The 27,585-nt window shown below is 35.5% G+C and overlaps 1 protein-coding gene across 12 annotated transcripts in view; it reads left to right on the forward strand.

Moving 5' to 3' along the window:
• The window catches only part of TDRD3 (tudor domain containing 3), a 181,991-nt gene that overhangs the window by 46,340 nt on the left and 108,066 nt on the right, over positions 1-27,585 (forward strand). For 10 of the 12 annotated variants that reach the window (XM_058437965.1, XM_032150984.2, XM_058437959.1 and 7 more), the window contains 3 exons: positions 1,945-2,010; positions 18,261-18,421; positions 25,208-25,349. In XM_058437965.1, coding sequence (XP_058293948.1) covers positions 18,348-18,421; positions 25,208-25,349 — 216 coding nt within the window. In that variant the 5' untranslated portion in view covers positions 1,945-2,010; positions 18,261-18,347. The remainder of the gene's footprint in view (positions 1-1,944; positions 2,011-18,260; positions 18,422-25,207; positions 25,350-27,585) is intronic. The other 2 variants (XM_058437964.1, XM_058437966.1) reach the window with 1 other exon arrangement.

Consider the following 27,585-nt stretch of genomic DNA (forward strand, 5'->3'; position numbering starts at 1 on the left):
CTGACAACAACTTTGTGAGATAGGGTTGGTGGTGTTTTTCCATTTTATAGAGGAGTAAATTAACTGGGTTTAGAGAATTAGTGACAGTGTCCTAGATCATATGATTCTTTAATTACAGTTGGGATGGGTCAAAGTTTAGGATTTTTGTCTAGTGCTCATTTACTTTACAGTGATGGCTCATTTTCATTTGAATTAAATTTCATAATTATTGATGAAAACCAGAAATGAGGGACCATGATATATTATAAAATTTGTATGTATTCTGTTTCTCATTAATATTTAAATATTTCAGCTTTTGGGTGACTTCAAAATAATGTAAATGTTTTCATGAACTGTTAGTTACATTATTGATATGATGGTTATGTATGTTCAGATGATTAAAAAAGTACATGTTTCATACTCACTAAAATAAACAGAATGGCTAACATTTATTGAGTGCTTACTCTGTGCAAGTCATTATACTGAGTGCTTCACATCTATTAATATTTAATTTTAAAACTGTCTTAATATAGGGAAGGCTGGTGTTAAGAAAGTATTTTTTTACACCTATGTTACTCAGTACTTACCAAGTGAAAAGGCGTACAACGTGAGGTACAGTTTATATTTCTTTTAATTCTGTTATTGGATTGAGGTTGCAGAAAGCATAAGTCTAAAGCATTGTTACACATGAGTCTGGATTTGCTCTTAATTTGCCATGCAGTTCTATTTAGTGAGTTTTACTTTGAGTGATCCCTGCATTACATAAGGAATAAATTATGAATCACAGTAGTAAAAAACTGGAAAGAATCTGTGGGGATTATACAACTTATATTCTCATTTCTTAAGCTGACTACATGTGGATATTTCAAATAGGAGGATATTCTATTATGGTAGGTGTTAAAAGAAGATGGTCCTGCCCCTCTGTATGTATTCATTTCACATCACAGTAATTTTAATCATCTAGTGGTTTCTCCTTAAGTCTAACAAAAATTTTTCCCTTGTAATTTATGTGGTTAAATGCACTTTAAGTCTGTTTTCTTTTAACTTGTTCTTAAGGTGATGAAGAGCTGTTTACTATATTATAAGGAAAAATAAAACAATACAACTTCAGTTATTATGCTAATCTCACTATCTCAACCATCAGGATAATTTATTAGTTTAAATAATTGGATCTTTTTTATGAGTACTGACAGTTTTCCTCTGAACAAATCTCTTACCATTCCTTTATATTTTCACTTTCTAAAGAGGACACAGTTGTAAAATATTCTACTTTTTATGTAGATTGTGTAGTCAGAATTTTCTTTTCTTATGTCATGAATGCTATAGCCTTGTTTATGTTAGTCCTTATATTTTCCTTGCTGAGTTACAGGTACTTCTGCATTTTCATAGTCATTTGTTTACCATCTTCTATTTCTGTAACTTGTTTAAGCAAATGAAATTACTATAGTAAAGGTTACTATAACTTCTTTGGTGTTCCAGTGGTATTGTATCCTGGGATATTGTATGTTATGTAGCTTTATGTTACAGATATCATAGCCTATAGGGCGATATGTTTTTATGTAATGTCAAGGTTATATGGGATTCAGTTTTTAAAAATATACTATGCATATGTATTCAAAAGCTCTCATTTGATTTTGGAATGTGATATTTTTTAGTAAGATCAAAATTTACATAAATTAAGTTTTGGATTTTAACAGAGAAGAGTTAGTAAGTAAAAAGGTTACCTAAAGAAATATGAGCAGGATTAAGGCCTTATGTGTTACTGTTCATCTTACTGGTATACTTTAAACAACGTATTATGGGACACTGTTACTTGAAAGATTGATAATACATGTAGATCTCATGACCAGTTAAACTGAATTTTTGTTTCACAAACCATAAGTAATTTCATCTTTTGTTCATGAGATTAGATTTAAATTTACTCTTTTCTATAATTCCATTTTAATAATAATATTTTTATTTTAGACAGATCTGAGAACAATTGGCAAGAAATTCCTCCCCAGTGACATCAATAGTGGAAAGGTAGAAAAGGTAAAGAAAATCAATAACTTCTTACATTATGCTAACTACAATAAATATGAACTAAATTACTGGAATTACTTTTTGTCAATAAAGACTGCAATTGCAAAATACTCTGGAGGTGAACAGGTCACAAAGTCATTGTTATGGTGACTTCCATGGAAAATTATTAAGGGTTCAACTTTTGGTGACTTTTCAACATTAAAAAAAAAAACAACCTTTTGTTTCAGGATTTGTAACTATGGCATGCTTACATGAACCGCGAGGCTTACCAGATGTAATTGGCACTCATTACAATGACCTTTTCTTATCTTTCAATTTTATTTACCTTTTTATTTTAGTTACCTTAATAAACTGTTACGTTTATTTAATGAACTTATTATATACAAATATAAGATTAGGAAAGTATTAGGAGCAATTTGGTGAAGCTGTGCATTTGTTTATTGCAATCATTTTGCAGTACACACATATGTATTCGTGTTATGCATTTTTTTGTGTCAGCAAACTCAGCAAACTTTAATTATACTTTTACCTAAACTTTTTATGCTGCAAGTTAAAGTCCATGTCTTCTTTGTCTTTCGTCAGGAGAAATGGAGTACATCTGTACCTTCCTTTGTGAATAATTTTTTTTTTTTAATTTTTTTTTTTTTTTTTTGAGATGGAGTCTTGCTCTGTCGCCCAGGCTGGAGTGCAGTGGCACAATCTCGGCTCACTGCAAGCTCCGCCTCCCGGGTTCACGCCATTCTCCTGCCTCAGCCTCTCCGAGTAGCTGGGACTACAGGCACCCGCCACCACGCCCGGCTAATTTTTTGTATTTTTAATAGGCACAGGGTTTCACCGTGGTCTCGATCTCCTGACCTCGTGATCCGCCCGCCTCGGCCTCCCAAAGTGCTGGGATTACAAGCGTGAGCCACCGCGCCCGGCCCTTTGTGAATAATTATATACATGAAGACATAAATGTCACTTTCACAGGTTTCTTTTTGCTAAAGCCATCTATCTTGATTCCTTTGTTTATTCTCAGTCTCAAGCTTTACTTTCATCTCTATTGTTCTTAGAATCCTCTCCAGTTTCTTTACATTTCTTTTGCTTTTGGTTATAGTGGCTTTCTCAGACTTCAGCGTGCACCAGAATTTCCCAGAGGTCTGGCTAGAACACAGATTGCTGGACCTCAGACCACCTCTATTCCCGTCTGAGTTCCTGATTCAGTAGGACTAGGATGGAATCCAAGAATTTGCATTTTGAACAGTTTTCCAGGAAATGTAGAATTCTAGGAAGCATACTTAGAAAAGTAGGCAACAATCTTGACTAGGTCTGTTGAATGCAACAAATCTCTATAGGAAAAGTAAATAATATCAAAGCAGTGTCTGTACATCGTTACATTATTTTACTTAAAATTTTGAAGCTTTCTGATTCTTGGTTTTCTGCTTTCTCTGTGTGTCCTAAAAAGATGCTGAGAACTCACCTCTGCTACAAGCTAATAGAATAGTAGTACAGAGACTCTTGTCTGCTCCCTTCACTCTTTCGGAGCGTTTTTACTTTTAAAAGTTTTGCACAGTGGTCTCTTTAAGATTTCCTTTGAACGCAGCTAGCAAGAAGAAAAATAACCTTAAAACTTTCTGATCTAGATTATTCTGTCAAATTTTATCTTTTAAAACATTCTTAATGCAAATGTAACTTTTCACATGAAACAAAAATTTGATATCTCTGCTTGCTCTTCCTCGTTGATTTTTTCTTTTCATTACATACTTCCAACACAATATTAATAAACTAATAGTTCTCTAGAATTATTATTCACAGAATTATTATTATTTTTGAGATGGAGTCTTGCTCTGTTGCCCAGGCTGGAGTGCAGTGATATGATCTCAGCTCACTGCAACCTCCACCACCTGGGTTCAGGTGATTCTCCTGCCCCAGCCTCCCTAGTAGCTGGGACTACAGACAGGCGCATGCCACCACGCCTCGCTAATTTTTGTGTTTTTTAGTAGAGATGAGATTTCTCCATGTTGGCCAGTCTGGTCTCAAACTCCTGACATCAAGTCATCTGCCCACCTCAGCCTCCCAAAGTACTGGGATTACAGGTGTGAGCCACCGTGCCTGGCCTTTTTACAGAATTATTCTTATATGTCATATAAGAATATATATTATTCTCACAGAATTAATAATTGTCTTCACCAGTATTAATGAAGATGTTTTGAAAAATAATTTAAATAAACATTTTAGAAGTTGGCACACAGAAATTACTCATTTGGTTTGCCTTTAGCTAAAAATCCATATGTTATATAAAAATGTAACTATCTTAAACCAAAGTACATATTCAAGGAATGTATTTTTGATGTGAATTGAATTATTTTGGTTTCTTTGTTAGTAAAATAAGACTAATATAGTAAAAGCTCCTTATTTATGTCTTCATTGGAATGCTTTTATTAACCAGCATTTTACCATTAATGACTATAAATGCATGACTCTAGAATCAGTCACTACTGATCAGTTACTTACTAATATTATGTAAGTTATAGTTCTTGTTTAAATCAACTTTGTTTGAATCTGTGCATAAGATATAGGACAACAGTTGGGAAACAGAATATTTGAATAAGTAATCTGCCTATCTCTTGACCATGCCAGATTTTGGTATAAAATGATATTTTCTAGTTTTCTTTTTATATTAGAAAAGAGTGAAAGAAAGAGCTGGGTTATCTAGTGATCTTTCAAATAGGGCGTACTAAAAACCAATGTTCCAAAAACTAACTTAGAAAACTTAAAATATACAATAGACTATTTGAAGAAGCAGAGGAGGCATGGTTGTGGCATGTTTCTGATTAAGGGTGGAGGGGCATTAAATGATAGGGACCAGGAACAGATTGGAGACATCCAGACATAGGGTCATTGCCCTGGATTTAAATCTTCTTTCTCCTGCTTATTGGTTTTTGTGACTTTTCATAACTTAGTTAATCTCGCCAGATTTTAATTTCCTTATCATTTAAATACTACTCCCTTACAACATTGAAGACATAAATGAGATAATGCTAAATCCAGTGCAATGCATATGGCAAGCTTTGAGAATTGTGAACAATTTAGGATGGTATTTTTGTCTTGAAAGTCTAAGAATATGTGAATCCTTATTATGTCAGCTAGGTATCTTGTTACTGAGAGATCTTCAAGGGGATTCAATGAATAAGGTAAGGCAAATTGGTAAATCATTATTGTCTGAGTTTTGGCCCCAAACCCCATGCAGAATTCTACTACTTGAGGTAGGTTGGTCTCTGGTAGAATGAAAGCAAGCTAAAACCTCTGCTCTGACTGTTTCTACTAAGTTCCAAGCCCATCTGATATTACCATTTCTGAGAGAGAAAGCCAAAGGAGAGTGAGGATTGGAGAGCATTTGGCCCAATATTTAAAAAGCAACATGTTGCAGGGAGGAGGATGTCATCTTAGAAACTGCCTCCATTAACCTTGTGTGGTCCCTTTGAAAGGGCCTCACCCATGTATTTTCCAACCACCTTGGAATCTCATTCACTAGGCCTGAGGCTCAGTACAATGCACTGGAGCTTCCCCAAGATTTATCAGTAATCTTTTTTGGAAGTAGATTAAAGGAGTGTAGAGATGAGTCTTCAAACTTCATCTCCTGAAAGCCCAAAGTAAATGATCACACAGTGTGTATTATTATTTTTTTAATTAATAAGACTTAGATAATGCTGTTTTCAGCATTTGGGAACTTGAGAATGGAAAGGGAGAATGGAGAGCTGATAGATCTGTGATCAGGTAAGAAAGATTGTAAGTATGAAGTTGGAAGACAGCTAATCCTGGACATACTGAATTTACAGCTCTCATTTTAAGATGCATCAGAGGCCTTCAGAAAGGCGTCGTCCTGAAGCTTTGAAATTGAAGTCTTAATAATTGCTACTATCATTGATTATTTTGGGAGAAGATAGAATGGCAAAAAGTAGAAGTAGCTTTATTACTAATTAATATAGTAGTTTTGCTCAGGTTCTTTTCTCTTTCTTCCATTCTCTTCTTAACATACTTTTCAATTTCTGTCTTTTCTCCACAAAATTTCCCCAGAGCCTTGATGCAAAAGTTTCAGAAAAATTTAAAAAGCGGTGAGAGTTGGACGATGACAATTTCTTCCAGGTTTCCAGATATTCTTATAGGCACTTCATATTTGATTCAAAAGCTGTAAAAATTGTGACTGGAGGGAAGTGTGGTAGGGAAGCCATATTATGCAACTTATTTTCTGAGTTTTTCAGGGCATGCTTTGTTTTTCTTGGATATTACAAAGTCCTAGGACTGCTGTAGCAGCTTGTAAGCTAAAAATTATGGAAAAAGTCATGATAAAAAGGAAGTATAACTTTAATATTCTTCCCCAATTTTAATATTTTGCTGTAGCTTTTTAAACCTAGGCGTAAAAGTTAACTATAAAATACAGATTAGTTTCAAAATACTTTTTTACCAATTCAGCTACTTGAGGACCTTATGTACTGCTATGGAGTCCTAACTGTACAGTCTTTCAGTTCTGTGTTTATTTTTTCTAAGTTCTAAGAATGACAGGTTGTAGGCTGGGCGCGGTGGCTCATGCTTGTAATCCCAGCACTTTGGGAGGCCGAGGTGGGCGGATCACGAGGTCAGGAGATGGAGACCACAGTGAAACCCCGTCTCTACTAAAAATACAAGAAATTAGCCCGGCGTGGTGGCGGGCGCCTGTAGTCCCAGCTACTCGGAGAGGCTGAGGCAGGAGAATGGCGTGAACCCGGGAGGCGGAGCTTGCAGTGAGCCGAGACTGCGCCACTGCACTCCAGCCTGGGCGACAGAGCAAGACTCCGTCTCAAAAAAAAAAAAAAAAAAAAAAGAATGACAGGTTGTATATACCTTTTTAAATGTAAAACTATGATTAAGACCTAATTTTCCCAAGTAGGAGTGACTGGTCTCAAAACCTCAGCAATACTGACATCGACCACAAGATGGCTTCACTGCCTTAAAATTCAAAGTGAAGGTTCTCTTACCCTTCGATAGTCTAGAAATCGGATGTTTTTAAAAAGGAATTGAAAAAAGTTTTAATTTTTGATTTAATAAAATAATATGTTTCCTATATGTTAGTCTGTGTTAAGTAATACAATTTGTTTCTTTTAGTGAGCTGTATATTAAAATTAAACATCTACTTGTATTAGAAAAAATGGATGACTAAAACTCTTATGCTTTATTTACAAGTCCTTATTGGTAATTACTAATAGAACTTCTGTAGATTTTAAATAGATAATCGAAAAATAAACTATTCGACTTACCTTTTTCTTTTTTTGGTTCCAAGGAACAAAAAGTTAGAGAAGTGAAGAATAGAAATGTGGAAATTGTCAAATGATACACTGGGAAAAGTGTTACTTTTGGCTGGTAGTCCCACATACTTCCCTTGTATTCATTTGCTATAATTACTTTATGATTGAATACGAGGAACTTATGTGCCCTACTGTTATTTTGAGGGTTAAATTGAGGCTTTTTACTTTCAGGGAATCTTAAGTTTGCAAAAACCTATTCAAGATTATGTTAATTTCTTAATTATAAGGAATTTATTAAATGTTTTAAAAATTCCTAAGGGGTAGATCTTCTAGTAAATATACCACTATATTTATAATTCAGAAAGTTTTAATTTTATTATTTACTTTCCACTTAAACTCCTTTGCTGCATATCAATATCATTTGAAAAATTTGAGATTAGGATTAGGTACTCCCTTCCCTAAAGCTATTTCTTTGAATATTCTTGATGCTTTTCTCATCTGCTTCCCTCTTGATCTTTTTTGGCACAAGCTCCTACCTTACCTAGGAGAACTCTGGTTTTTAGTGAATTCTAATAATTCTTGTTCTTGTTTTTCTTCTGTCATTTGTTGAGGACCTATTCTATGCTAGGTCCCATGTTAAATAATTTATATGTATTATCTATACAATATTCAGAACAACACAGAAAATATAAACTATTACAGCCTTCCCTTTTACTTTAGAGATAAGAGAATTGCACCTTCCCTAAGATCACAGTTTTTTGTTGGTATAGCACCTGAGTGTCTTCCCTCAGCTGTCAAAGTGCTATTTATTTTTCAGATTCCAACTGAGGTGTGACCCTTCTCTTCTAATTTTCTTGACCTCTTTTGAGCAGAATTAATTTTTAAATATGAATATTCTCATTGCCCTTTATACCTACATCTGTTTTTAGTATGTAACAAATATTATCATACTTTTAGAATATGCACTACAAAGACAGGCTTTGGCATGAGATAGATCCGAATTGGAATTCTAATTTGCCTCTTACTGACTGAGTGACCAGTGGTAAAGTACTTTACCCTCTGTCCTTAATTTTCTTATTTAGTATATACAAATAATCCTAGGGTACTTTATATTTCTGGAGGTAAATTAAAGAACTTATTTAAAGATCCTGCTGTATTTTCTGGTATGTATCTAGGAAGTGCTAAGTAAATTATAGTTAAAGCACTACAAAATATATTTTTTTAATCAGACGGTGTCTGAATGTGTATTTGTGCCAAGAGATAGGGATGTAGAGATCAAGATAGCCTCTGTCTTATTGGAGCACATAGCCTAATGAGAGATTGAGAAACCAGTCGTGTCAATGTAGTGAAACAAATGCTATGTCAAAGGTGTGTACAATAAAGGGGCAGCTGTTTCAGTTTAGTGAGGGTATTAGGTTGCTTTTCTTGCTAGACTGTTAGCTTTTAGAGATGTGATTTTCAATGAAGGAATAGTGGGTAGATGCCCTATATCGGGCGTATTTAAAATCTTAGGTTATAGCTCTACGGTACATATACACATACACACACAGATCACACATACACACACACTATATTTAATGTTTTCTATGACACAAAAAGCTCCTTTGTAGTGGAAACTAAAGAATAGAAAATAAAGCTTGAGAGATCTTGACTGGTAACAATACATGGAAGATAAGTATAGTGGATATTTGTAATTTCTAAAACCTAGATTATCTCCCTGTGTTTGGGGGAATTTCCCATTTTAAGAGTTTTGGTGTAGAGAAGAAGAAAATGCCAGATACTTTTCTCCCAGCCTCCTTTGCAGCTATGCTAGTCAGGTGTAGCTGCCTTGGAGTTGGGCCAGTTACATACAAAAAAGCGGGCCCTGTGGAGAATCCTGTCGGTAATAGTTGAAGTTGCAGCAAGATTGTTTCTGGAGTAGTAGCTGCAGGAGTGCCAGAGTAAGTGTCCAGAGCCATTGAGATCACTGGTACAAGGAATAGTGTTAGATGCTTGCCGTGTGCTGGATCCAGCTTGTTCCAGCTCATGAAGTTGATTGTCGGCATCTTTTTCCAATTTAGAGTGCAATAACATCCAGTTGACGGTTGTGGTTGGCCATGGAAATTGGCACAAATTACAGATTACAGTGGCTTTTCCCCTGTCTCTGTACCAGAAGTATTTTACTAACACACCTCTGCACACATGTAACAGTTTCCCTAAGGAATATAAACGGAATGGAACTCTACTGCATTGTGGAATTAAGCCAGTATTCAACTTTACAAGATAATGCCAAATTATCTTGCAAAGCACTTGTATTAACTATGTTACCTTCAGTATTGTACATGAGATTCAATTGAGACATATCTTTTGTGGCACTTGAAATGATCAAAATTTTCTAATCTTGTGATTGCAAAATACATTAATCTTCCTTAGGCTATTCTCTCCCCTGCCCATACAGATTTTAGAATCAAATGATTAAGACTCTTAAAAATATCATGTTGGAGTTTTGATTGAAATTGCACTGAATCTGCACATTAGCTTAAAAACAATTGACATCTTTATATGATATGATATTACCAGTGAAATGCTGGTAAAATGCTTCTCTGAAGAGCAAAAAAGAGCCCTGACACATAGCGTTTGCCACTTTCTATGGTATAAATATTCCCTGTTTGGCTGATTATAAGCTATGTTATAAAATCACTAAACTGGGAATTAGGAAGAAATGTACATAAAAAGTTTTTGTGAGCTTGTATTAGCTGGCTCCAGCACAACCCTGGGTATGTCTCTTCATTTATTTTTCCCATAAAGTTTTATAATTTATTGGAAGTATATGGGCTGTGCATCTTTTGTAAGCTTTATTCCTGGACCTATCTATTTTTGTTATTGTAAATGGTGTTTAAAAAATTTTTTAATTACTATTTCCTCTGTTACTGGTATATGGAAAGGCAGCTGATATTTGCATATTGATTGTAATTCTGTCAATATAACCTGCCAGTTATTCTTATATTATTATTCTTATGTATTCTATTCTTCTTATTCCAGATATAATTTTTAAAACACCATTTACAATAAGAATAATATATTCTTACATTATTCTGTATATTCTTTTAAGTTTTCTCTATAAATTTGCATTTTCTTAGTATTTCACGTGAATGGAATCACATGATATATAGCCTGTTGTACCTGGCTTCTTTCATTTAGTGTAATATTTTTTAGGATAATCTATAACATAGCATATGTCGATAGTTTTTCCTATTTATTGGTGATTAATATTACATTGTATAGATATACCACATTTTGTCCTTCCACTTACTATTAGGTTGGTGCAAAAGTAATTGCGGTTTTTTCCATTGAAAGTAATGGCAAAAACCACAGTTATTTTTGCACCAACCTAATAGTTTATGGACATTTTGATCGCTGTCCTTAGTTCTTTTTTTTTTTATTACTAAATGTATATGTCTCTTATTACTGTTATGGGTTCTTAAATTGTTGGTTTGTGCCTTTACTCTTTGCTTCTTGGTCACTCTTGTCAGTTATCAATTTCATTAGTCTTTGTTACAATAGACTTTGTTAATGTTGTTATTGTATTTTAGTTTGATTCATTTATTTTTCTTCTACCTGATTTAAACTCACTGCTTTTTTTCCTCAACTTCTCAGTTCAACTCATTAGTTTTATTTTTTCAAAAATAGGTTTTAAGATATACCAAAGAAACTATGCAATACAAATGTTTAACGATGAAGTTAAAATATATAGCAAAAGCCAAATATGACAATACACATGAATAATGTATATAATAAGCCTTTCAATCCTAGAAAACTAAAATGGGAAGAACTTACTGAAGGGTAACATACATGAAATGAGGACTAATAGCAAGAAACAATCCTAAACATTTTCCCAATGACTGACTAAGCCTCAAAAAGACAGCTTAGGAAAATGAGTAACATGTAGTTTTTCTTTTCCTAGCCAATTCAGTTCTACTTAGATAAATCTGGTTACCAATCAATACGTACATAAATTAGAGTAATTGTTTTTCTACTGAATTAGTACCGGTTTTTCTTTTTCACCTTTTCCCTAATTTTCTCTAGCAACACTTTTCCTTAGATTTGATCAGTTGAACTCAAAAGGTTTGGTACGTAAAATGAATATCAGCTCTTATTGGAATAGCACTTGGGAAGTGCAATTCTAGAAAAGGCAAATGTTTAACCGAGGTGCTTGACAAAATTAAGCATCCCATTCTCCATAAGACAATGTCTCCCATGTTAATCACTAGGTTAATGGCTGCTCTTGGCTAGATCACAAGACCCTGCAGGATACTGGAATACTCCCTGGTGAGGTACTGTAGACCTATATGAACAAATACCCACCCATTTAAGCTTTCAATAAATACAAAGCATTTTAAACCATTTCAGTAGAATAAATTAAAAATACGGCATTTCTACTGGCCTGCTTTGCTTCTTGAGCTGGCTTGGAGTGCTGTTCATGATATAAAAGACAACTTCTTAGTTCAACTCATTAGTTTTTTTTTTTTTTTCAGTTTTCTTTAAGGCTATTAATTTTTCTTCTAGCACTGATTTAACTATACTCCTGTATTTACATAGGAAATATGTGTATTTACATATTTACAAACGTAACTTTATATTCAGGTATAAAGGTTTTATACATGGTACTTTCATTATTCAACTCTAAATATTTTTCAATTAACCTTATGATTACTTCTTTCCCTATTTTGATTACAGAATATTAGGTTTGTTTTGGTTACGGATTTCTATTTCAGTTACGTTGTGATCAGAGAATTTGGACTGAATGATAGCTGTATTTTGAAATTTGTAGAGTCTTTATGGCTTGATATGTATTGGTAAATGTCACATGTATGCTTGAGAAGATACTTGTTCCTATTGGGTTTAAAGTTTTGTATAAATTTTCTAGTTTAGGCTTATTATTTTGTAGTCTGTGTTTGATACTTACAAATTCTCAAGTCCTTAGGGGCTTAAAATTTTTTAAAATAATTTTTTTTAATGTTTCTCAATCTTCGTAGCTTGTTTCCTTGTAAGTCTCATGATAGTTTGTTATGATTTCATTTTTCTTGATCTTTCTCTGTGAGAATCTTGGCCACTTGAATCAGAAATGCTTTTTTTTGTTTGTTTTTTAGAAGGAATATGTGCTTGTTTCTGCCTTGAGCTAGCGGGGGTGGTACTGACTTACAGTGAGTTAAAGTGCTGGCTAAGGTTAACTTTGCCCCTTGGCCACCAGCCCAAAGCTGAAACTCTTAGTTGCAGTGTTGTTACTGCCAGAAGCAAACATCTTCTCTGGAGGGAAATGTAGCCCAAATTGGGGTTCACCCTAGATGTGTACATGGATGACATTGGGAATGTTTCTGAAATTTCTAACAATGTATATTTCTTTTTTTTAAATTATTTTTGTTTTCTTGGGTCTGATACCATACTTAGAATGGTACAGGGTATATGTGACAAATCAGACTCTATTTTTTTCTCTCTTCCTATCCCACCCCTATTGATTGATTGGTTGATTGATTGATTGAGATGGAGTGTTGCTCTAGTTGCCGAGGCTGGAGTGCAGTGGCGTGATCTCGGCCCACTGCAACCTCTCCTTCCTGGGTTTAAGCGATTCTCCTGCCTCAGCCTCCCAAGTAGCTGGGATTACAGGCGCCTGCCACCACGCCTGGCTAATTTTTGTATTTTTAGTAGAGACGGGTTTTCACCATGTTGATCAGGCTATTCTCGAACTCCTGACCTCAGGTGATCCGCCCACCTCAGCCCCCTAAAGTGCTGGGATTACAGGCGTGTGCCACCGCACTGGCTTATATTTATTTATTAAAGTCAAATTGTGTTGAAATGATACTAAGAGATGTTTTGACAGAGAAAGTAGGTAAAAAAGATGTCATCATAAGTGCTATTTAAAGCTTTTCTTTCAGGATTTTAAAGCAGCTATAGGCAGAATTAGTATTTCTTCTTCCAAGGCAGCTTTCTTGAAACATTGCCCTGTTGGGCAATGTGCCTTAAGGTAAAGATGTGAATAATTTAGTCAAAAACCTCCCTTGAAATAAAAGAATGGATGAAAAAATGATCCCTAGGAAATCTCCCCTGAAGCCACTGGAAATGCTTTTGGAAGGAGTGATAGGGTAGAGAAGGAAATGAATTATGACTTTAAGTAGATAAAAGAACTATGGAAGATGAAACTATTTCATTTTCTCTTAATTTTAATCTACTTTGCAATAATGGTGCAACATTGATTGGAACTGAATCATGCTCATATATTCCTTTTGGGTATATGGTTTGTTTCTAGGAATGTGATGCTTATGTTGTTAGGTGTACAGATTGAGAAATTTCTTTCTAAAGAGAATTAATAAGATTACAAAAACAGGTCAGGTATGGTTGCCCACGCCTGTAATCCCAGCACTTTAGAAGGCCAAGGTGGGTGGATCACCTGAGGTCCAGAGTTCGAGACCAGCCTGGCCAACATGGCGAAACCTATCTCTACTAAAAAAGATAGAAAAATTAGCTGGGTGTGGTTGCTCACACCTGTAATCCCAGCTACTAGGGAGGCTGAGGAAGGAGAATCACTTGAACCTGGGAAGCGGAGGTTGCAGTGAGCTGAGATCAAGCCATTGCACTCCAGCCTGGGTGACAGAGTGAGACTACGTCTCAAAAAAAAAAAAAAAAAGAATATTACAAAAATAAATGGCTGGCATGTATTTTCAGGTTAAGTGTCTTAAATGGTTTCTAGAGTTAAGAAAAAAAAAAAACTGTTTTAAGTGTTTATCCAGATGCGATTATACTGTAGAGAATTTGTCCCCTGTCATCCAAACTTTGGAGAGTCTGATTGATACACAAGAATGTTATTTAGTATGATCAATAAATTAATAAATTAACACAACCATTTAAATCTGATATTTCATATCAGTTGGTATGACTAGTTAGGAGTTTAGATGACAGAGGTATTCATCTACCTCAGGAGAAGAAGGAATGATGCCTGGATTAATGGCCTGAGAGAATATTTCTAGCAGATACTTAATACTTATTGAAGTTAGACATGCTTACCTGGAGGTGCAATGATATATCATTCTAAGCCATTAAAATTTTTTAGAGTAATTTCTTTTGATTGTTTCTTCTTACTAATACAAAAGAGAAAATCAGACATTAAAGAAAACTTGGGTGATGAAGATTAATCTTCTTTATTATTTTCATTTGAAATTGGTTTTTTTTTTTTTACTTTGGAGTTGCTCTTAACAGTAGTTGAAGAACGATTTAGAAATTAATTCTTGTCTGTTTTTGTGGATGTTTTAGATGATTTTTTTTGAGACACCTTGTGTGTGTGTGTGTGTGTGTGTCACCTGGGCTGGAGTGCAGTGGCACAATCATGGTTCACTATAGCCTCCACCTCCCAGGCTCAAGAGATGCTGCCATCTCAGCCTCCCAAGTAGCTGCGGCTACAAGCACACACCACCATGCTTGGCTAAGTTTTGTATTTTTTGTAGAGATGGGGTCTCCCTATGTTGCCCAGGCTGGTCTCAAACTCCTGGGTTCAAGCAAGCCACCCACCTCCATCCTCCAAAGTGCTGAGATTACAGGTGTGAGTCACTGCACCCAGCCTTAAGATGATTTTAGATTCAGGATTTAGGATCTTAGAACCATAACATTTAAAAAAATTTATTATGTATATTTTATCTAGGTCTATTACTTCCCTATGTTTTAACTACGGAGTATAAGAAACTGAACATTGTAAGCAGAATAATGAAAAAAATCATTATATATACTGGTTTACTCATAGAATATTTCTGAATTGTGGAACTACTAACTTACGGCTTGATGATTCAAATTAAGAAGTGACAAGAGATTCTGTAAAATCTGTGGGTTTCTCAGGAGGATCTAATAAATAATACCTCCTTTTCTACTTTGCTTTTGAACCACTTAACAAGTACAAGAGTGGCATATGTGGGCCAAAATAACTTTATTACTGATTAAAATGTATTTTGAAGATGTGGCTTAGTGGGACAGCCAAATGGACGCATTAACTGAACCACAGAACATGCAGGCTTGTACACTCACTCATGGAAGTGCCGATCCAGTGAGGAGGCTGAATAAGTGCCCCCTCCCTCATGTTCCCTAGCTAGGCTAGATCTCAAGAGGAAGATGAGTGAGGCTGAGGCCAATATACAGTATTTTCTTCGCAGTCAGGTAACTCATTCCGTAAGTGGGTATAGTAGTTATCTGAGGCTGCTGTAACAAATTACCACAAACTTGGTGGCTTAAAACAATGGAAATTTATTTTCTCACAGTTTTGCAGGCCAGAAGTTTAAAATGAAAGCGTCAGCAGGGTTGGTTCCTTTTGGAGGCTCTGAGGGAGTATCAGTTCCATGCTTCTCACCTAGCTTTTGGTAGCTGTAGCAGTCCTTTGCCTTTTTTGGCTTGTAGATGCATAACTTTAATTTCTGCCTTCATTTTCAAATGGTCTTTATACTCTGTCTCTCTGTATTTGTTTCCCCTTCTCTTCTAAGGACACTCATCGTTGGCTTTAGGGCCCACTGTAATTCACAGTGTTCTCATCTTTAGATCCTTACCCTAATTACATCTGAAAAGAGCCTTGTTCCCAAACAAGGCTGGAGGATTGTCACATTTGTAGGTTCTAGGTGGACTTGTCTTTTGGTGGAGCCACTATTTAACCCACTAAAAGAGGTGGAGAGGCCAGGAGTTGGATTAATTAAATAAGTAAACTTGCTGTTGCTGCTTGCTTGGAAATCAGCATTTGGGGGCGGGTGTTCCTCCTTATCCTTCATTCCACAGATCTTTGTTCTCATAGTCAACCAGATGTAGGAGATCACCAAAATAGTCCTATTCCTGCCCTGTGTTTGCATCAATGGCATTGTCTTCAATTTGTGTTCCTTTGACAGAATCTTTTAAAGTGACGTGTCCATTTTGTGAGCAATAGTGAGTAAAACTAGGTAATGTAATACGTATGTCCATTTAACTGTACAAAGAAAAGGCAGTTTGTACAACACATTGAAAGCAAACAAGAGGAGGTGTCATGCCAACACCCAGGGGACATAGAACTCCCAAAATTCCATGAAGATGCCTGGTGACCTGTGTTGTATGGATTGAATAAGGGTGCCGTTGTTGCTCCGGATATCGAATATTGGTAAAGTTGGGTTTTTTTGACTACTAAACATTAAATAAAAACAAATGTTTCCCTCCTACATTTGAATGGAAGTGTGGTGCCTAGGATGCATGAGTCTCATTTTGGAACACATAGGCCTAGATCATCACCAACTGTGTGATGGTTTTTTTGCAATGATGAAAGTGGTCTAACTCTGTGCTCTCCATATATAGAACACTTGAAATATGGCTAGTACGATTGAACAATTTTTAATTTCACTTAATTTTAATTTAAGTGAAAATTTAAATAGCTACATGTGGCTGGAGGATTGTATTGGACAGCATAGGCTAGATATTTGTCAATGCCTAGGCTAAAAATATGGGATACCAAAATAAACAGAATTATGAGCTATAATAACCATAACATGCCTATGATTTAATTTAAATGTCCTTATTTTAATGGCATTAACAAAAGCCAAAGAAAAAGTTCATCCTGAATTAGCAGCTTATCTATACTTGCTAAGAGTTTCGGACTTGCTTCAACTTGGAATTTTTTTTACATAAGTGAAAATTAGATGAAATTTTAGATTATCTTTTCCAATTATATTCTCTAGGCCTAAATTTATAATAACAAAATTACTCCTTTTTTAGGCAAAATACTGGTAAATATGGAGTAGAAACTTTTCAACTTAGGAACATGCTTGCTCAGGAAATGTACTGTAAATATTTGTCAATTATTTCACATTTCTCTTTGCTGAAAATATAAATTAATATGCACAGAAAGATTTTACTTAAAAGCCTATTTTTAAAACAGCCTTTTTCCCCAAAGGTATGATACTACTTAAAGATGTAGAAGTTGCCACTTTAGTTAAATTTATTTTTCAGACACGTAAGCAGATTTTACTGTTATTTCTCAACTTTGCTCTAAGTATATTTATTTTTGTCTTTGACTGAAATTTGGCCAACACATATAATACAGCATTAGATTTAATATCAAAGTTAAATTAAAATTTTTATTTTAAAAAGGAAAATGTGAAAATATGTCAATTACAACTCATACTTCTTGAACTTTTTATAGTTTTGGTAGTATTGTATGCTTCATGTATACCAGGAGAGGGAGCACTTTAAACTTGATGTCTTTGAACAGAAAACACTCTTTTGTTATTTTGAGACGGAGTCTCGCTCTGTCATCCAGGCTGCAGTGCAATGACTTGATCTCGGCTCACTGCAACTTCCATTTCCTGGATTCAAGTGATTCTTCTGCCTCAGCCTCCCAAGTAGCTGGGATTACAGGTGCATGCCACCATACTCAGCTAATTTTTGTATTTTTAATAGAGACGGGGATTCACCATGTTGGCCCGGCTGGTCACAAGCTCCTGACCTCAGATAATCCACCTGCCTCGGCCTCCCAAAGTGCTGGGATTACAGGTGTGAGCTACCACACCCAGTCCAGAAAGCATTCTTTTGGACTGCTGCCATAAATCTGATTCCCTTAGAAAACTGCAAAGTTCTTTATTTTCAAAATGTCCCTTAATGTAAAAGGAGAGAGAAGCGGGATTTATGGGTATGATTTAGAGTGCGTAAGACTAACAACAGCAATAAATATACCTTTCATCCAGAAATATAACTGTTTTCGTAGGGTTTTCTTTTCTCATTACCTTCTGAAAATGAATGCAGAATTATTAAAACAAAATTGTTCTTCAGGAGACCTTTTTGAAGTTTTCTCTTTCAATACCAAAACAAAGAAAAAACTTGGTAATATATAATTTCAGTTTCAGTCTTAATTGAAGTTATTATAAATCATAAAGCATGACTATTAAGGAAAAGAGAAACACTATAAGTGAAAACACAGCCCTGAATAGATTTTCATGACTAGAAAGTGATTTTTATTCTTTTCTGTTTTGACAGCTCGAAGGTCCATGTGTTTTGCAAATTCAAAAAATTCGCAATGTTGCTGCACCAAAGGATAATGAAGAATCTCAGGCTGCACCAAGGATGCTGCGATTACAGATGACTGATGGTCATATAAGTTGCACAGCAGTAGAATTTAGTTATATGTCAAAAATAAGGTGATTGGCACTTTATTTTGTGTATTTGTTACAGAGTGTTGAAGGTGCTATTCAATTGGAATAATTTAAGAATTTTGAAAAGGAGGAATGGACCCTTAATTGTGTGTTACAATTTTTCAGATGAAATTCTAGAGCTTTTCTGCATTTCTGCTTCACCTGTATAAAAATAGTTAAGAATATATGGCCAGGCGTGGTGGCTCAAGCCTATAATCCCAGCACTTTGGGAGGCCAAGGGGGGCGGATCACCCGAGGTCAGGAGTTCAAGACCAGCCTGGCCAACATGGTGAAACCCTGTCTCTACAAAATACAAGAATTAGCCAGGCATGATGGCGGGTTCCTGTAATCCTAGCTAGTTGGGAGGCTGAGATGGGAGAATAGCTTGAACCTGGTAGGCAGAGGTTGCAGTGAGCTGAGATCATGCCATTGCACTCCAGCCTGGGTGACAGAGTGGGACCGTGTCTCAAAAAAATATATATATATAATAAAAATAAATTAAAAAATAGTTAAGTATATAGTTACTTCTTGATTGAATGTTAATTGTAAAAACAAATTTACGTTGTTCTTATATGAAAGTAATCTTTTCAGTTTTATCAGATACTTTAGGTCACTCAATTATTGGAACAAACAGAATTTTTAAAAATATGGTTTCATCCTTGGCAGTTCAGTAGCTGTGTGTATAATAGTGTGTTCATCACACTGTTGAATGTTCTTGCAGAGTTTTATAGGCTAATGAATTTTCCTAGGAAATGATTGAAGTCAGGGAGGTTTGTGATTGACTTTAGTCATTTCCTAGGAAAGCATTGGGAATGATTTTCCAAACCCTTCGTTTGGTTATTTTAATAAGAAACTTTTAGAGCCATGCCTAATGGAATGGAGGAAAACAATGAGAAGGAAGGGAAATTGTCCCCTCTATTCTCGATATTTCCATTTGGCCATTCTGAGCTCTGTTTTCTGAGGTGGAAACTTTCACTAGACATTTGCAGCCCTCCTCCCACCTGCTTTTTTTGGTCTTCTTTGTCATTTTATACATTCACGTTTGCAGCTCGGGCTCCTCTGAGCTTTTTCACTTAATATAAAACTCGTATACCATACTTTTCTCTTGAACAGGCATTTATCAGGTGTTCCAGCCCTTTAATCTAGTGCTGGAGGTACAAAGGTAAATGAGGTTTAGATTTCAGCCTCTTAGTAGCTCATATGCTAATGAAGTAGGCACATAGGCTTACAAATATTGTAAGACATATATAAACTGAAAGGACTAAGAGTCTCGAAAATTACTTCTGCCTGGGGTAACCAGGAGTGGGGTTAAAATATGAGTAGGTATTTTAAGGTGCAGGGAGGGACTAGCACATGCAGAGACACAGTGTTCTGACAACACAAAGAGTGAGAAGTTACATTTGGTGGAGCTTAGGTTATTTAGAATAGGGGGTATGTGAGAGGAAATGTGGTAGGTTGAGGCCTTGTATGACCTTTTCAGTGATTTCCCTTCTTTTTTCTTCTTTCATCTGGTGTCTGCCTCTGGTAAATGAGGCCCCCTCCTCAGAAGATATGTTTGTCTAAAATGTTGATTTCTATACACAAAGGGAGATTTGTTGACATTGTGATTATGTTTTCTTCTTTTGGAAGAGTAGGAATCGTACTTTTGTGTAGAAACAGCTTTTCAAATTCCTATGATGAATTCAGTCACACCCCTTGCAAGGGAGCTCACAGATGACTCAGAAGAAAGACTTGCCATGTAATGGCTCATTCTCTGATTTTATGGCTGTATATTTCTCTGAGGAATAAAAACACAAGGTCAGCCCTGAGTGTCACTGCCCAATCTGCCCAGTGCTGTCTACTGTCATCCCTTGTTGAATTTATTGCAGCTTGAAAACTGAAAAAATTATCGTCATATGCTTTTCACTCATCATTGAAGCAGCATGCCTACTTTTGGTGCCATAAAAATGGCAGCTGACAAAATAGTTCTTACAGGTAAACAATTTGAAAGACATTATACAAAATAAGTTTATAGTTATCTTAGAAGGAAGGTGAAACAACTCTCTAGATGGGATAAACCAGGTGCTAACATGGATGTGTTACCTTACATGGGCTTTGCATTTCTCTGAGGTGCTTGTTTCCACTCTTCTGTCCTACCTCCTGCCCTGCCTCTTGCTAGGTTTTTTTTTAATTATTGCAATGAAGTGAGATTAAAGGAACCTTTGGGTGCCAATGAAAATATTAACTAAACCAAAATGTAATTTCTGAATAAGAATTAATTATGGTTCTGAAGGTGATAGTAAAAATTGTATTATAATTTTAGTCCCTGAGTAAAAAGAACAAAGCTGGAGATATCATGTTACTTGATTTCAAACTACACTACAAATCTATAGTAACCAAAACAGCATAGTGCTGACATAAAAACAGACACATAGACCAATGGAACAGAATAGAGAACCCAGAAATAAATCCACATACTTAGAGCCAACTCATTTTCAACAAAGGCATCAAGAACATACATTGGCAAAAGGATAGTCTCTTAATAAATGCTGCTAGGAAAACTAGCATATGTAGAAGAATGAAATTCCCATCTCTCACCATATACAAAAATCAGCCTAAATGTGGCTGGGCATGGTGACTCATGCCTGTAATCCCAGCACTTTGGGAAGTCAAGGTGGGCGGATCACCTGAGGTCAAGAGTTCAAGACTAACTGGGCCAACATGGTGAAACATGGTGGCACACACCTGTAATCTCAGATACTTGGGAGGCCGAAGCAGGAGAATTGCTTGAACCCAGGAGGCAGAGTTTGCAGTGAGCTGAGATCACACCATTGCACTCCAGTCTGTGTGACAAGAGCGAAATTCTGGCTCAAAAAAAAAAAAAAAGACTTAAATATAAGACCTAAAACTATGAAATTGCTAGAAGAAAACATTAGGGAAATGCTTCAAGACATTGGTCTGGGCAAAAATTTTTTGGATAAGACCTCAAAAACATAGGCAACATAAGTAAAAATAGAAAATTGGGATTAAATCAAACTAAAAACCTGCACAGCAGTGGAAGCAATGAACAAAGTGAGGGGACTACCTATAGAATGGGAGAAAATATTTGCAAACTATCTATTTGACAAGAGATTAATATCCAGAATATATAAGGAGCTCAAATAACTCAATAACAAAAAACAAAAACAAACAAAAAATCCAATTAAAAATTGACAAAAGACCTGAATAGACATTTCTCAAAAGAAGACATACACATGGCCAACAGGCATATGAAAAAATGCTCAGCATCACTAAAACTACAATGAGTGATCATCTCACACAGTTAAAATGCCTATTACCAAAAAGACAGAAAATAACTGCTATAGTTTGGATATTTGACCCTCTAAACCCTATATTGGAATTTGATCCCCAGTGTTGGAGGTGGGGCCTAGTGGGAAGTATTTAGGTCGTGGAGGGGCAGAGCCCTCGTGAATGGCTTGGTGCCATCCTTGCAGTGAGTGAATTCTTACTTTATTACTTCCTGCGGGCGCTGGTTGTTAGAAAGAGCCTGGCACCTCCCTCTTTTCTCTTTTGCTGCTCCATGTGATCTGCATATACCCCTTTGCCTTCTGCCATGAGTGGAAGCAACCTGAAACCCTCACCAGAATTGGATGCTGATGCCATGCTGCTTGTACAGCCTGCAGAACTATGAGCCAAATAAACCTTTCTTTATAAATTACCCAGCCTCAGGTATTCCTTTATAGGAACACAAATAGACTAAGACAATAACAAATGCTATTGAGGATGCAGAGAAAGGGGAATGCTCAAACACCACTAATCGGAATGTAAATTAGTGCAACCACCATGGAAAACAATATGGCAGTTCCTAAGGAAACTAAAAATAGAAATACCATATGACACAGCAGTCTGACTGCTGGATATATATTCAAAAGAAAGGAAGTCAGCATATTGAGGAAGCATCTGCACTCCCGTTTTTATTGTAGCACTATTCACAATACCCAAGATATGGAATCAACGTAGTGTGCATCATTGGTTGAATGGATAAAGAAAACGTGGTATGTATGTATGTATATGTATGTGTGTGTGTGTGTATATATATATATATATATACACACACACACACACACAATGGAATATTATTCCGCCATAAAAAAGAATGAAATCTTGTCATTTGCAACAACAGGGATAGAACTGGAGAGCATTGTATTAAGTGAAATAAACCAGGCACAGAAAGACAAATATTGCATGTTCTCATTCATGTGGGAACTAAAAAAAATTGATCTGGAGATAGTAAAATGGCAGCCAGGAAGGATAGTGGGGAGTGAATGATAAGGAGGGGTTGGTTAATGGGTACAAAAATACAGTTAGATAGAAGGAATAAGATTTAGTGTTCAGTGGCATAATAGGGTGACTATAGTTAACAGTAATTTATTGAATATTTCAAAATAATTAGAAGAGTAGATTTGTAATGTTCTCGCAAAGAAAAGATAAATGTTTGAGGTAATAGAGATCTCATTTACCCTGATTTGATCATTACACATTGTATATATGTGTCAAAATCATTACACATTGTATATATGTGTCAAAATATCACACGTACTCCCAAAATATGTATAATTATGACAACACAAAAATAAGAATTTAGCCCCTAATTCCTTTTGTGGGAATACAACTTGAATTTAATCTGGTCAGACTATCAATTGTTCCAGTGATATTGTAGGTCCAGCTTCAAATAACTTGACTACATAGGTCTTAGGTAAATGATCTAATTCATTAGCAATTTCTTTGGAGGTAAAGAGTACAGTAGCCTGGTGTCCTTGGTCCTTATTTTTATTTATCCTTGTACATTGACTGTAAGAGTTATGAAAATCTGAATTTGCTGATTGTCTGGAATTGGGAATGCTTCTTCACTATTGTAATTGTATTCAGCTGTTGCTGATCTTGAACGGTAATAGATGGTTCTAAGTTTACTACGTTTACCACCACAGCTCTCTACTTAAGGATTAGGTTAGGCAAGGCTGTTCATGACCATTCGTTTGTCAGTTGTGATTGATCACTAAAAATGATTAAGCTTGGGGCCCTCAAAATAATTTTTTAATGGCTTTATTGAGATAGCATTGATGTATAAAAATTGTGTATATGCAAGATGTACAGAATAATTTTTAATATATAATCTATCTTACTCTGTATGGGCTCTTTGAAGCTTTAAAATCAGACATCCTCTATTCTTGTTAATAATTATTTTATTAATTATCTTTCTCCAAAAAAGGCCAGTGATATTAGCATTCTTACTGATTTGCTCTTGCATATATTAGCATGTGGTGAATTTTATGAGGTTTTAAGATGTGAACAATGCAAAGCCATTTCAGAATAATTTTCTAATTTATCCTAAGTATTTACCTTAGAAGTACTATTTGCAGTACTTCTTGCTGTATGTGAGAAGAGATGGGGTGGGGCTTGGTGTGTATGCTTTTATTTTAGAACAGACCTAAGTGACAGAATGGATTTCTTTCCTTGTTTTCCTTTGCCAGAGGGTTAAGAGGGTAAACATTTTGTCTCTGGTTTTCTATAAGAGGAGTCATGGTGTAATGTTTGCCCCAAATCTGATACTGTTAGCCTACTATAGAAATGTTCTTTTAAAGTTAGTGTATAAATAGCTTAAAAATTAGCATATAAAAATCCTTTTAAAGTTAGTGCATAAATAACTTTCATTTGGTCTTTGACTTGATGGTGAACAAAAAAAGAGCATTATTTTGTATAAATCACTATGGCTCATATAGATGTTAAATTTTTAGGTTTATTACTGGTCAGATATCTTCTGTATTGAAATTCAATTTTGTAACAAAAAAACAGTATTTTTTCTGTGCACAGCTAAAGCTCAGAGGAAAAAAATGTCAAATCTTTATATAGCATAGCATAGTTGAAAAGTATTTTATATTTTTATTCTATTTATCATGTCTTTATCACAACTTAGTGACATGTAGTTATTGTCCACCTTTTTTTTTCTTTTGCAAGTGAAGGCTAAAGCTCATTTCTTTGTCATTGAGATAGAAAATGACAATCTTGGCCAGGTGCAGTGGCTCACGCGTATAATCCTAGCACTTTAGGAGGCTGAGGCGAGTGGATCACCTGAGGTCGTGAGTTGGAGACCAGCCTGGCCAACATAGTGAAACTCTGTCTCTCCTAAAAATACAAAGATTAGCTGGTCGTGGTGGCGCATGCCTGTAATCCCAGCTACTCGAAAGGCTGAGACAGGAGAATCACTTGAACTCGGGAGACAGAGGTTTCAGTGAGTCAAGATTGTGCCACTGCCCACTGCACTTGAGGAGCTTGGGTGACGGAGGCTCTGTCTTTAAAAAAAAAAAAAAAACAGAATCTTGTTCCTGGTCTTCTAACTTCCTCTCTGGTGGTCTATTCATATGATATAGTCAGCCTCCTGAAAAATTAGTTTTGGTGTTAGTGCATTTTGAAGAACCTGATTAGGTCATAATACAAGACTGAATTCCAGTTTTGGGAAAGAGCTTCAAATGTGTGTGTGTGTATGTGTGTGTGTGTATGTGTGTGTGTGTTTTAAGTTTCAGGGTACATGTGTAGGATGTGCAGATTTGTTACATAGGTAATATGTGCCATGGTGGTTTTCTGCACCTACCAACCCATCACCTAGCTATTAAGCCCAGCATGCATTAGCTGTTTTTCCTAATGCTCCCTCCCACTACACCACCGCCCAACAGGCCTCAGTGTGTGTTGTTTCCCACCCTGTGTCCATGTGTTCTCAGCTTCAATATGTTTTTAACACTTTTCTCTTTGCTTTAGCCTGAACACACCACCTGGAACTAAAGTTAAGCTCTCAGGCACTGTTGACGTAAAAAATGGATTCCTGCTCTTGAATGACTCTAACACCACAGTTCTTGGTGGTGAAGTGGAACACCTTATTGAGAAATGGGAGTTACAGAGAGTAAGTGTAAACTATGGCTTGAACTTTTGAAACATTACACTCTTTTTTATGACATTAAAGAGCTCTTTCAATAATGAGTAAAATTAGTTCTTTGTGTCAGAGTTGAATAGAATGGAATATGATTATCTTTAGAGAAACTATCTTTGTCTAAGCATATTGTTTCTCTAAAGTAGATACACTTTTTCAGTATTTGTTACATTTTATTACTTATGTTTAAACATTCTTTCCTGACAAGTTTCAAAACTGTCAAGATACCAGTTATAAGCTATGTACAATTTATTTGTGTATAATTCTTTCTGCAAAAAACCATAGTGCATCTATGTGAATATATGTATACCTGTCTTATCTACAGACACACATATGTGCAAGTAAAAGTAAGTTAGAATTTCACTATAATGAAGGAGTTCTTGTTGCACTTGACTTGCTAGTCTCATTAGCTGATATTTTCCCCCATTTATATTTAACAATATCTTCATCCTTCCAGTCATGTAGGTTATCTTGTAATTGTTCCTCTACTTTGCTTCCAACAACCATTTCTGTTGACCCATTGCAGTCAAATCTCGTATCACTTCTTTGCTCTCCAGTTCTTATTATTACTTAGTTTAGGTCTTTATTATCTCTTGCCTGGACTGCTGTATTAGCCTTCTGACTGTCTATCCACATATCCTTTCTCCATCTTCTAATTTATTTTATGTACTTTCACCAGGTTTTCTTCCTTCGCATAGTTGAGATGCTTTTATTTCAAATGCCTTAATTTGAGATTGAATGCCATTTATAATCTAGCCCTAGTTCCAGTTTACGTTTAATTTTCAACTTTCTAAATTCTTCCATGTAGATCTTGTTGTAGCCAAATGGAGTTGCTTCGTCTTTCTTTGATGCTCTATGATTTCCTCAGTTATACATTTTTAATAAAATATTTTTCCATTTTTACATTATTCATCTTGTTTTTTCTCTCCTGATCCCTGCATAGCCAAATCATCCCTGTGCTTTTAGATCCAGATCAAATGATTGCTTCTTCTCAAGGTGAAGTACTTGTTTCCTTATTGAATTCTTTAAACATTTTATTCTTTTTAACAGTGTATTGCTTTTTACCTAGCACTAAAATAATGTTCATTTCTCATCTGCTGTAACAGATAGTATGCTTTTGAGGCCAGAATTTTTGTTTGTATCATCTTTCTTAAGTTCTGCACGTATCTGTTGAACAATGTGTAGATACTGTGCTGGGATCTTGCATCCGTATCTCAAGTTATCCTCCTAGTAGTCTTTATAAGGGTTGTTAAATAACTTACTTTATGATTAGACAGATGATGGATCTGAGCACAATCCAAGACCATTTTTTTTCTTTATACCAGAATAGCCTTTTCGCAATCACCAAAGCAGTAGCGCTGAACTTTACATGTAATAGACATTATAAAAAATACTTGTGGTATAAATGAATTACAAAGCACCTAAAAAATATTTGTGGAACGAATGAATAGCAAAACTGATTATTCCTCGAGCTGAAATGTTTTCTTGTGACACCCTCAAATCTTGCCTGTTTTGTAAAGTCAGCCAAAGGCCTAAGCAATATTTCAAGCTTTTGGTATTTTATGATACACTACTCTCTCCTATTTTCTTAGTTGGGAAGTGCCTGTGTTTGGGAGGTAAATAGATAAGGACATTAGGCACATTTTTATTCCTTAGTACTAATTTCTTATGATACGAATGTGCTGTGATTTGGGCTGCTGTACTATACAATATAAAGTAATATTCCACAAATGCATTGTTTAATTGAAAATGTCACGAAAAAGTAATTCAGAAGTAGCTTAATAGTTCTACATAAACAGCCAAGTTTGTGAACTTTGAATTTCCTAGAGAAACTTCACCCATTTCATGTGATCTTTTCATATATTGATATAATTGTATTTTTTTAATCAGTAGAGATTTTTTAAAGTGTGGTAAAATGTTCTGAAGTCTAATACCTTATATAATTTCCCCACAACCCAGTCCCATAGCCAGGACCACTTTGCTAACAACTGTAAACATTCCTAGTAACCTTCTCACCAACACACACACACACACACACACACACACACACACACACACACACGGACTTAGTTTAGTAGTAGTTTAATAGTTGCCCATGAAATGTTTAATTATATGTCTCCGCGCTTGACTTCCTGCAAGCCACATTAGTATTTCTTGTTAGGGTGTGATAAAAATTTACATTTAAAATCACTTAAAAACATTTTAATAT

The sequence above is a fragment of the Hylobates moloch genome, unplaced genomic scaffold (genome assembly GCF_009828535.3).
Source record: "Hylobates moloch isolate HMO894 unplaced genomic scaffold, HMol_V3 SCAFFOLD_4, whole genome shotgun sequence".
Taxonomy (NCBI): Eukaryota; Metazoa; Chordata; class Mammalia; order Primates; family Hylobatidae; genus Hylobates; species Hylobates moloch.